Below are 12,659 nucleotides of genomic sequence, written 5' to 3' on the forward strand. Positions count from 1 at the left end.
ACCAATGCTGCACTGATTAACACATATATATGCTTAAATTTCTTTAACAAAAGAAATAGCATCAGAAATTTGATGAGAGTATCTAGTCACCAAATATATAGCAGCTGCCTAAATTCTGCAGGACCAGAATGTGGCTCTGTATGTTTGCACTCAACTATTTCCTTTTCTTTCTGCAAAAAGTTATTTCTCTACATTTAAACAGAGAGAGAAAAAAATTCTCTAACGAGGCATGCTGAGTATTTTTTATGCATTTTCTTTTCTCCATTTAAAAAAAAAAAACAGAAAAAGGATAAGTATAGAAAATTCAAAGCAAATCCACCAGGGCTCTCAACTTAAAACAGCCCCACTGCCTTTTTTTTCAGCCTCATCCCTAACATTCTGCTCTCCCTGAGCCTGTAAAAAATTTCACCTTGTGAAAACATTCAAGAAATCTGTGGAAAGAGCTACATTCCAGACAAATCCGTCTTCTTGACTTCTGTGGAAACAGGATATGCTTTGCCTGCTGCCAGCAACAAATATTCTGAGGCCACCTCCTCAGCTGTCGTGAAGCAGCACAGCTCCACTGAAGTCTAGGATTTCAGCTGAGCACCACAACCTCTGTCTTTCCAAATGTATGGACCTTGTCTACATTTCTGTTACTTTCAAACTCCAGCAGATGCTTTTCTTTTCCTCTTAAAATGTTGATATTTAGTACAGCTAAACATACCATAGCCTTTATTCCTTCTGGGAAGAGAAACCGATTATACAGGTCATCCACGGTATCGTTTTGGCCAACATCACATTCTCGCTGCAGAAGTATTGGTCCAGTGTCCAAACCATCATCAGCCCAAAAAATAGTAAATCCTGCTTTCTTATCTCCTTGAATTAAAGTCCTGGACATAAAAAAAGCCTTAGAGTAAATACACAGTATGAAAGTAGTCAGGGATATCAACCCATCTGTTACACATTTATCTGTGTTAGGTAGATAGAAAAGAAAATCCTAACCATCTTTAATACTAGTTTCATTGCTCATTTCACAGTCAGAAACCCAGTTTTGATACTGTTTGTGTGTGGTTTCCACAAAGTGACATAAGAAATGCTGCAAATGAATCCAGGGTGTCTATCAAGCAGTTCATTGTGATAATTATTTTTAAATTATTATTAGTGGTAGGACACACAGAGGCAAAGGTGTGCAACGGTTAGGACATAATTTGAAAGATGGAAGCATCTAAACAACATGTTATCTGAATAATTCAGAGTTTACTGTAATTAGCTCAGCTTCACAACTGATCTGTAGGTCAGCAAGGGCAGTACAGTTGTCCCACAGCTGAAAAAGAGCTAAACTCAGAGTGGAAAATGATGGATATGCTACTGTTTAAGGAAAAGTTATTAAGGGAATTTATATCCAGCCAGATTCTCAGCTGCTGTGAATGAACATAGCACTGCTTACAATAGACCTATGCCGATTTACACCAGCTCAGCATCTGCCTCTGAATCTGAAGGAAACTTCAGCCACTTAGATTTCCAGTTCTCCTTTGGAACTGCACATGCCTCAGAACGATGTATAATCAAACAGAAGTGTGTTTAAGGGAGCAGCCAGAAATGGAGAGATACGTATCTTTCCTACAAGCTTTTAACCATTTGTCTGCATGCAAACACCAATGCCATCTTCTGTAAGACATGTCTCATGTAAGTAATTCCCTTCAGTCCATGTTGCAACAGGATCCTCTGAGATCTGGCTTGTACAAGTGAAAAATCACTATTAATTGTAAGCACTGAAAACTACTTTATTAAAAGGAGTAAAGCACACATTTGTGCAGAATGAGGGACAAACTGGCAAGACTGTGATACACCATTGGGATATATTCCCATTTCTGGAAACCTTCACCTCAGAAGCTTGCTGAAAGAGAGTTTGTATCTATGTCTTCCTGTGAAATAGATCTTTATGGACTTTTCCTCCATGAAAACCTCCTTTTAGAGCTCTCTAGATGTGCAGTTCCACAGTTTAATAATGGACTGCAGGGATTAAAAGTACCTCCTTTTTTAATCAAATCGTACTACCTGATCTCTTTGCAGACTGACCCTTAATTTTTGATTAAGAATGAGCAATCATTCCTTATTCACCTTCCCATGTCTTTCACAGTGTAATACACTGCTGGCATATTTCCTTCCCAATGACATCTTTTCCACTCCGAAGACTCCCAGATTTCTTTCCCATCATGTGGAAGCTGATCTTTGATCAGCTTTGACCATCTTTCTTAGCCTTTTCTGAAACATTTCCAGTTCTTTCATGTCCTAACTGAGATATAGACAGTATTTGAGATCCTTCCATGGTCTCTTTTCTGAGTAACAACTAACTTAAATTTTATTGCTGCTTACATATAGTTAGGATTTTTTTCCCCTTATGTACATTATCTTATATTTTTTAACTTAGAATTTGACCCCCCATTTTCTTAATCTCATTTTCACATTATCACTTTTACCCATTTATGTGGAAACTGTATTCTTCATTACAGATTGAAATCAGAGCAATTGGTCTACAGTTTCCTGGTTTTTTCCCCTGAGCCCATTTAAAACTGGTATTGCTCTTGCTGTTTTCCGGTCTCTTGCATCAACACAATCTGAAGGAACAGAAAGGTGCGGAACCTTTGCTTAAAAGTCCCCTGGTCCTGAGAAGATACTTTTACTCATTCATCAGTCATCAATTTATCTAAAAACTCTTTTGCTCACAGTTCAACTCAAGAGACTTTTTCTGACTTATTCTACACAAAGAAGGGCTGTATAGTAGTAACACCTTAAGCTCCTCCATCCTGAATACCAATACAGATTTCCTACTGTGGTGTTCTCTTTGATAAGCACTGTTTTTTATATCAAACACCTGTATCACCCTATACACCTCCCATCTTGAATGCATTTGAGAAAATGGTAAAAGATGGTTCTTTTATTTCTTTTCTGGACTGCCTTACTCTCTTTTTACATCTAATTTGCCAGAGTTTATGCTCTTTTTTATTTTACTCACTTGGACACAACTGCCAGTTTTTGAATGATTTCTTTACGTCTCTAACAGTTTCCCTTACTCCTCTGTTTAAATACTTCAGCTTAGTTTTTTTTCCATTAAGGATTAAAAAAAAAAAACAAAACACAAACCAAACCAAACAGAAAACCTTTACTTTGAATCTATAACACTGTGTCTTTAGATAATCATCATGCTGCCTGTAAGATTCTTTTATAATTGTTTCTTCATATTTAGACAATTTCTTATTGAATTTAAACACTGCAATAATGGCATTTCTGTTGTCACAAGAATGTTAAATCTGTGTCTACTGTGGCCATTACTGCAGTGTAGTTCTTTCACAGAACTTTTTGAATCTAGCTGTGCATTACTTAGGAAGACAGTAAGATAAGGCTTTATTCTTGTGGATTCTTTTCTCTCTTCTCCCTTCCCTTCTGTGAATTTTTAGGCTCTACATCAAGCCCTGTTGTGACAGTGATCTAGTGTTTGTGGAGGATGAGCTGGGAGGGCAGTGTCCTGCCTATGAAAACTACAGATTATTGATTTGCCCGTTTGAGTAAATGACACAAATGTCACAGCACTGATCTCCCCAGAATAACAGCTGCCCTTGCATTGGAAATCATAATGAATCTTAGGTATGAAGTGCAGTCAATGAACCAAATACTCAGTTGCTTCAGAGAAGTTCCTTCAGGGCAGTTGCAAGTCAACGAGTAATGTGTAACATCCTAATGTGACACACACATAGTTCTGATGCACAAAACTCACCAGTTGATTGCAGAAGCTCCTCGGTGGCGTGGTAGGATGGATGGATGGTAAATAATTGAGCCATGTTTTGGGCAGTCAATAACATCCATTGGGATGAACTGTGTACAGAAGGGAAGGACATTTAACTCCGCTCCAACTGATTTGTAGGCTGCAATTACTTCCTGGATAGGCTTGCCTTTAGCTCTCCATCTGGGGAACTTAAAAACAGGAGTGCCGTCCTTCTCCGCTGCCAGTGCTGAGGGGCAAGAACAATTTTCTTTTTTAATTCACATTTTTTGTTAAAAATTCAAACTTGAAATCAAAGAGATATTGCAGGACAACTCAAGCAGATCATCAAGTGTATGATTACGGAGAGCCCTTTGTACTGTTCTGTATGTTGTTTGAAAACCTCCGCGCTTGGATATATTTTATTAATTCTGTCTTTGATTCTCATTCCTCAGCTTATGTCATTCTCAACTTAAAGTTCACTCACACCTTGGTTAGTAAGTACGAGTGAAAGCAGAAAAGAACGATGAATGCTATTGACTATTTAACAGTGACAATTTCCTGTCCAGTCATTACATTTGCCTGCAACAGGTTTGTTTTAGCAGAACTTAATTTTCCACATCAGCGATTTGTATGTGAAGGTGAGTATGTACAACTAATATTCACTCAAGTCCACAGCATTTTGCCATGTGGTGCAAATAATGCAGATGCTAGAGGCCTTCAGCATTATCTTCAAAACTCTATTTACTGATGCCTTCTGGATATGCTTCCTTTTATCTGTGAGACACACAGCTACACCCAAAATTAGGCTTAAAGGTGATAAAAAACTACTGCACTAATTGCAGAGGGAATTTTTATGGGTTTAATAAATTCCATTGCGCAACTGCTTAATAACTCATCACAGAAAGTAGGATAGTAGAGTCAAAATTTACATCCATTGAGTTGTATGCGTAATAAACAAGAAGAGGTATGGAAAATTCACCTAATTTAAGTTATATTTCTAAACACATTTTTGTACTTTCCTTTCTCTTTTTCACTTCTGAAATTGGATCTTGAGTTTCACCTGAAGTATCTTTAGCCTATTAACCTAGGTCTTAAGTAAATACTTACTTAAATATCATTCCATGGACATTAGTGTGTACTGCAATTGCTTTTAGAAATAAAAATCATAGCTGCTTGAGGATATAGAAACATTAGCAAAGTTTGCTTGAGACTTAAGCTGTTTGAGCCACCTGGAAGTAAAAAGCAACAAAGTATCTAGTAATTTCTCTCTCTCTTTTTTTGTGTTTTTTTTTTTTTTTTTTCATTAGCATAGCAATAAACTAATTCTATGGTTTAATTAAAACAAATACATGACAGAAAGCAGTGGAAGATTTGCTTAGTTACATTTGTAAGTGCAATAACTGTACAACAATAATTTATATAATATAACCAAATATTATGGTATGTTTCCAGAGCTGGATAGTCAAATTGTTTTTTTCTAAACTAATAGGTTCCTTCTCTAATTCTTCCAAAGTGTGATTAAATCTTTTAATGAGGTAGAGTTACAGAATATAATAAACTTGAGAACTACATGCTAGTTTGGGAGTGCCATAGCCCAGGTAAGCAAAATTTATGTTTGATAGCTCTGCAAAAACATGTCAGGACCTGACAAAAAAAAAAAAAAAAAGAAAGAAGACTTAAGACAACTAATGGAATGTAGTTTTAATTTCTGATTATTCATAAAGGTATATTCCATAAAGGTATATTCCATTCTGGCATTTCCATTTCCTAATCATATTAACTCACTCTTTCAGTGCAACTGAAAAAAAAGGAGCTACAATTCAGACGATTCCAAAGTAGCTTCTTTGTCATGCTGGGTTCTGCTGTATGAGTACAATTCTGAATACCTGCCAGGCAACAACTCTTTCTTTAGGAAGTCTAGAAAATCCTTATATATTTTGGCAATGGGAAAAGGGAGAGGGAAGCCTCCTCTACCCTTTTCAATGGGTTTTCCATAGTCCAGGTGGAAGAGAAATAGGCTCTGCAGGTACACTGCCGCATGCAAGCTTCTCAGAAAGGGCAGAAAGTCAGGGATAAACTGTTTTGGCTTCATGCCTTCAGTGTCCCAGACAGCCCAGTGAAAAAGGTGGCAGACATTTGTGCTCAAGTACAGGCTCAGCAGCTATTTGCTTTAAGATACAGATCTAGTTCAGGACGATTACCTCTAGCACGTACATTGAAATAAGGTACCCAGATTAAACTTTTTTAAATATCATAATGTATGGCCCTGTATGATTAGGAACAACTTTGAAATACTGACTAACTAACAAGGTTAAACCCCTTCTGGGACTTGTGTTTGTTAAAGCATAGCTCTTGTTATGAATACAGTGTAATAAAGGCAATATATGCAAGTCATTCCCATACATATATCACCTTCTCACGAAACAGCAAGTTTGTTAAATATGCCTGTAATTTTAACATTTGGATTAGGGTTACACTTACCCAAAGGATCAGCTTGTCCATTCTTGTCAGGCACTGTGAATACTCCCACAACTTTATAGCCCTCTTTTCTCAGCTTGTTATAAACTTCTTGGCCAAAAATACTTTGGCCTATAAGGGCTAGCTTTAGCTTATGTTGATAAACCTGGTAAAAAGAATTAAAACAAGCCATGTTCTGGGATGCAAGGAAAATATAGTGTTGCTTACATTTCTCTTTTGCTCCTTCTTGACCAATGTTCATTTCTACTTAAAATGGAATAGTCTTTTTACCTCAATAACCCCTATCAAAATAATAATTTTTTTTGAGAACAATGACAGGCAACGTACAATTCAGAGAGAACACACGTAACATAAAAGTATCATCTTGGAAGTGTTCTATAATCTGATACTCTTACTAATGTATATATTGTTTTCTCAGCATTTTCGTTAGACAGACCCACTGCTTTTTACAAGAGGCGTAACAGCCTCCATGATCTTACTCATAGTCAGAACAAATATAATAAGAAATGAAAATACATTTTTTGAAATAGATACACAAAACACTTTTTCTAGGCATAACTTAGGTGCGTGGAACGTGCCCTCTAAACCTCTATAATTAAATGGTGGCATATTATCTGTGGTTAATATGTATAGGCTAAAGAAAACAAGCTTGCATTGTTCCTGCCAAGTTAAAGATAATGATCATCCATTTGATCCTCCTACAAGGAAATACTGCAAGGTTCCTTTGTTTGACTTCCACTGCCTCCTGCGTTTGCATCCCAGTACACTGGACACATGCTTGTAAGCTTCTTTAGAATGAGTAGGTGACAGTAACTGCACCAATTTTTTATTTTTAGGAGTTAGAATGATACTATTATGATATCAGGATATCACGTACTGCTACATTATTCAAGTGCTCGCACCCTGAGAAAACTTCAGAGATTCCTTCAGAGTCCCTTCAGATCTAGGGGACAGTTGTGCTCCTCTCCCACCCTACCTCCAGTCCCTCACCTCTAACACCTCCTTTATCCCAGAACTGGTATTCCTGTAGCTGCAAGAACTGGATTATGGTACTGAGGTAGGGAAGCACTGACCTGACAAAATGCAGCTTATTCTTAACTGGATCTATTCACTAATCTAGTTCATTGCACTGCCACAAGTCCTAACGCAGGTCCAGCAGGGGAGCAGGAATGAGCATGCAGGCACCAGCAGAAGGGTGGAACAGTCACTATAAGCACTGACTTTGCATTTTTCATAAGCTTCTGGAAACTGAAAACTGGAAACCTTCAAAAAATAAAATGGACTAGAGACCTGATTATGAAGGAGAGGTCCAGATAGAATAAACAGAAAACTTATCTTCCACAAAACTGTACCTAGTAGGAACTATTCCTAGACCCAAACCATTAAAGATCCCTCCTCTTAGGAGGCCTGAATGAAAGGTAGAAAATAAATCTGCATACTCCCCACCTTTATTCTTAACTTCATCTTTCCCAACTGGACTTTGACTTCCATTTTTTTGAATGACCCATTAGATGCGATAAGCTCAGAATGACAGAGAGAAATCAAAGCACTGTTTTAATATCTCAGCCACTGGCATTTGTTCTGTATGTTGGCACCTGTATGTTTTTCTCCTCCCTCCTCTTTTCCGTTTCTCACAGTGGCTGGGACATGAGGACACCTTGACTAAGAAATGGTCTGGACTGCCCATCAGATCATATGACAAATTCTATGACAAACAGAAATGTCCTGAAAAACAGGTTACTCAAAACCACAATCTGTTTCATTGCAATTCATTTCACAGCTGAAATATTTTTGATGTATTTTGCTGTTTTCAAATTACATTTAAGTGGTGCAGCTAGCCTCAGAAAAGGGAGTTATGAAATGGTACGTTCCATTAGAGGAATATTGAAGTGTGCTTTTTATTTTTTATATAAAACAATAGGAAATCACTATTTGTCCAGAGATGGTATTTTCCCTCAGAATGAAACTGCGTACTAGAACTGTCTCTGTATTACAGCATTAGTCAGCACTGGTGTAACTGCAGTAGTAGCATGTAGTAAGATGCAAAGGTGGACATAACTCAGGATCTTGCAAAATCAGATTGTTATAGTTGGCTGGTAAAAGACGTCTGTGAGACTGATGATGATAATATTCCTAATCAATGCTGCACTGGTGGCAGCAGTGCCTAAAATATGTCCACTATTTTGTTCTTAATAAAGGCAAGCCCTTGCTCTGAATTAGAATGAGCACAACTTATCCTTGCAATCCCTGTCTAGCAAGGCTCACTGGATGCAGGTAGATCTCATTACCAACGCTTTATGACTGATACCTTTGCTTTTGCAGCAGAAATGTTGTTGCATTATAAAAAGTAATCATCAGATTTTCCTAATCACTTAGTTATTTTAACTATAGCAGGCAAGTTGGAGAAAGATTAACATGCTGGATCACTGAACATGGTATGAAATGCTCTGATTTCTTTACATTGCTAATTTACAGCAGTAGCCCAACCAGTACATTGAAGAAACATTAAAGATAGTTCAGATGAGAGTTACTTATTCTACTTTCATCCTTTTGTTAACATCTCTCAGTAAGAACACAAGACCAGAAGGGATCTCCTTAGCTAACAAATCTAGTCCTTTGCCATCACAAGCAATCATGTCATATGATTGCTTTTATAAATGTATCCGACCTCCACTTTAAAGTACTTTTACTCACTGCTGTACTCTATTGCTTTTCTGATCCTTGACCAATCTTCTTGTAATTTTTAGTCCAAATTTATCACCACTTTGAGAGCAACTTTTTCTGTACTTATTCATAAAGTGTTAATAACATATGCATCCTCTATTCCTAAACTTAGCTTTTAGTCCATGTTTCCCGGTCAATAAATCTGATTCTTATATTACATGGAACTGCATACCATTTTCAGTTCCAAATCATGAGTTGCTATATATCAAAATAGTTTAGGTAATGCTACACCTGCTTAATTCGTGCTAGTTGTGGAACTGAGTCAACAAATGATGAGAAGTAAACAGAGAACACAGACTCCAAAGGAACAAAAAAATAAAACTGGCAAAATTGAGAAGATTGCAGCCTGGCTAAATCCTGTTTCTTCACGGTAGTGCACACGAAGATTAGCCTGGCAGCAAATCAGCTCTGCTGTCTCACACTTATAGAAAGTTACTCAAATGGAGATTGATTTCAATTGCAAGATCGATTTGGTAATTGTGCTATGACCGGTGATTCTTGAATTACTTCTTCAATGAATGGTATATGTGCCTTGCGTGATTTCTATTAATATCTGGCAATTTGCTTGTAGCGCATTAACACATACACTGCCATCAGTAGAAAGGAGGTGCCAAACCCACAAGTCAGCCATGCACAGGATTTCTACTGAGTTAAAAAAAAAAAAAAAAAGAAAATAAATGTGTGGAATATGTGGAAGGGCTTGCATGATCAGACCACAAATTCAATCCTTCATTTTTTGTCTTATTTGAAAAATGAGAGTTGAGCAACTGCATGAGATCTTATATCCACCCTGTATCTTATTTTGGAAATTCTCCTCAAGCATTTTTATGTAAGATGAGTTAGACCTGTGAAAATGGGAAATCCTTTTAGAAGAATTTAATGTGGACATAACACCCCGTTAAAACAGAAAGTTCTACAGGATTACGCAGAAATGAAAAACAGTTTGGCTTTTTGTTTCTTATAGAAATAGCGCATTTTGGCCAGCATACCATCACTAGTGTTCATCAAGAAGCTGTAGAATGGAAGCTCATTAAAGAACAGTAAAACAACTTTATTGTTGAATAATGTGCTAGATGAATACTGGATCATTATCTCCAACACATATTAAGATTAAAGTTTTTATTGTTTCTGTCTGTACTAGATTTCTTTTGCCTATACTAGATTTCTTCCTGCCTGGCTGACTACAGACATACCACATTCATTAACAGATGGACAGAAAGATTAATGGTCATGTAGTATCAGAATGGATCTTTTGCTGTACTTTTATAAGATTATTCAGTCCCTAGTTATGGCAAACAAGACAGCTCAGGTGGCTTAGAGAGATCTGGCCTTTCTTTTACTACTTTAGTAATCATAGGATAATGTAGTTATTATGACAGTGCTACCAAAAGATAAGAATTTAGAAGTAGGTATTCACTCTACTGTAATTCTGCTGTTTTCATTGTCTGAACTCTTAATTTCTTCTTTAACCTTCTATTTTGCTTATATTGCAACACAGATTAATATTCATTCTGGTTCCCTGACTCAAGTGCTCCCAGTTTGGATGAGGAAAACAAGATAAAGGCAAGGAGCATAAACCTGAGAATTACTTGTACAAGCAGTCTTATCTGGAATGCTCAACTTGTCTGAAAGTACACTTTTTTTTTTTTCACTGCCTATTATAACTTCCCTATTTAAAAATTCTGGCCATATCATCTGTTGATACAGTATTGGAATTTATTTTACAATGGCTCATCAAGAGATATACAGTATTTTAATGTTTGTTTCCATTCAGGTTCTTTTTTTCCTCCAAAACACCAAACCAAAAATAAAACTAATAGATAGCATTAAGCACTGCATAGAGAAGCAGCCTGACAAATGCTGGTAGCTATCTTGTCAAGTTCTAGTTCCTAAAAATGGTAGACAACTCCAAGAGATACATTTTCTTCTCTCAGAAGAGTCTAATGTTACAAACCCTATCCACTGGAGAATATTTATTTCGTAGATAAAAATAATTTTCTGGTACTGCCTCTTTTGTATGTCTGTCTAACATTCAGCTGGTTACAAGTTTCTACTCAAATTTCTTGAAGGTTAACATTTAGTACCTGCTACTCTGGTTATGAAGCTTACTATCAAAAAGACTACAGTATTTTATTTATTCTGTACAAGAATTTAGTGAAGCTAGTAAATATTTTAATGTTACATTTTAAAAAAAATTTAAAAATGTAGAATTATGACTCCTATGAAAAGCAGTACTGCAACTTTATTTCTACTGATCCCCCTACATGTGCTAAATTCCAGTGCCTCCAAATAGAAACCTATCGTAGAGCCTCCCCTCCCATTTACACATCCACAGGCAGTGCATTCTCACCAGTCATTCATTCTCATTTTTGGCACTGCTTATTGCATTTCCAAAAAGCTTGTGTTAAATCTCTTCAGTCTACGACCTTCCATGTAGATACCTTCGGCGGACTGCTGTCCTCATGCTAAACTGAGCAGTCAAACGTGAAACAAAGAACAGTCTTTGGGAAAAAAAAAATCTGCTCCCAGCCTCCTTCAGCTTGCCAGACCTACACATCTGGACAATTTGGATTGGGCAAGGCTTTCAGGGAGCGGTTAGTTGCAGGACTTCTGCAGTCTATATATTTAACAGGACATAAAGAGTGGGTTGGAACAAATGTGCAGAGCTGTAGAAAACTAAACCATGGGGTGCAGAGGAATTTAGGCCATCAACTTCAACCCGGAGCAAACCACCATCCCAGAGCTAGGAACTGGTGATGAGAAGGTCACAAACTAAATACTCTTCCTAGGCCAAAGCGTGGGGCTTCTCTCCAGTGCTGAGAATGGGCATGGCCCTTCCTAACCGAGAAGACAACCTTCGGCTTCTCACAGGGCAAATCCAGCATGAGGGAGGCAGGGAACAGCCACGCTCACATTGTTCTCCACACACGATTACTGGGGATTATCACAGCATCGCTGGTGCCGGTTCCCTGCAGCTTCCAGGCACATCCCTGCAAGATGCAGCGCCCAGATGATGGCTGCGATCCCGCCCGCAGTCCAGCCGGGCAAGATGCTGGTTCGCCACCCAAACCGAGCCCTCTCCCGAACCCTGCTGACCTTCCCGCGCCTCTACGCGCTTTACTAGAACCCCGGCAGAGACAATACGTATCGCATCCCGAAAAATGCCACTTCCCCCCTCCTTGCTCGGCCCCCGGTTGCCCTGCGACCGGGGAGGAGCAGCCTCCCGCCGTTCGCTCCCAGGCACGGCACGGCGGGGAGCGGGGGTACGTCCCCCGCCGCCCGCCGCACACCACTCACCGCGGCCGTCGTGCAGATAGTCCGCAGCAGCCGGGGGCCTGTCCGCAGCATCTTTGCGGAGCTCCGCCGGGCCCCCGGAGCTCCCTCGGCCGCCCGGCGAAGACCGAGCGGGTACCGCGGCCGCGGCGGACCGCCTCGTCTGATGCAACCCCGCCGCCGATGCCGCTGGCTCGCCGCCAGCCCCGTGCATCCGCGGCCGCGCGCCCCCGCCCGGGCCCGCGGGGACCGGCGCGGCGGGCGGAGGAAGAGGGGGAAGCCCCGCACCTGCCGCTCCCGCTGCCGCCGCGCCCCACCGCCTCTCCCTCCTTGGCGGCTGCACGGCGGGAGCGGCCCCGGCGACCCCCGCCGTTCCCCCGGCGCCGGGGCCGTGCAGCCCCGGGGAGGGGACGGGGAGCCAAGCAAGCGCCTCTGCGCC

The 12,659-nt window shown here is 39.5% G+C and overlaps 1 protein-coding gene across 1 annotated transcript in view; it reads right to left on the minus strand.

The window, feature by feature from the left end:
- ALDH1L2 (aldehyde dehydrogenase 1 family member L2) overlaps positions 1-12,379 on the minus strand; it is a 34,408-nt gene extending 22,029 nt beyond the window's left edge. The window contains exons 1-4 of the mRNA XM_074144399.1: positions 12,245-12,379; positions 6,227-6,368; positions 3,758-3,992; positions 707-872 (exon numbers count right to left, since the gene is read on the minus strand). Of these exons, the coding sequence (XP_074000500.1) occupies positions 707-872; positions 3,758-3,992; positions 6,227-6,368; positions 12,245-12,295 (594 nt within the window). The 5' untranslated portion in view covers positions 12,296-12,379. The remainder of the gene's footprint in view (positions 1-706; positions 873-3,757; positions 3,993-6,226; positions 6,369-12,244) is intronic.
- Between the last annotated feature and the right edge of the window lie 280 nt (positions 12,380-12,659).

This window comes from Numenius arquata, chromosome 2 (genome assembly GCF_964106895.1).
Source record: "Numenius arquata chromosome 2, bNumArq3.hap1.1, whole genome shotgun sequence".
Lineage (NCBI taxonomy): Eukaryota > Metazoa > Chordata > Aves > Charadriiformes > Scolopacidae > Numenius > Numenius arquata.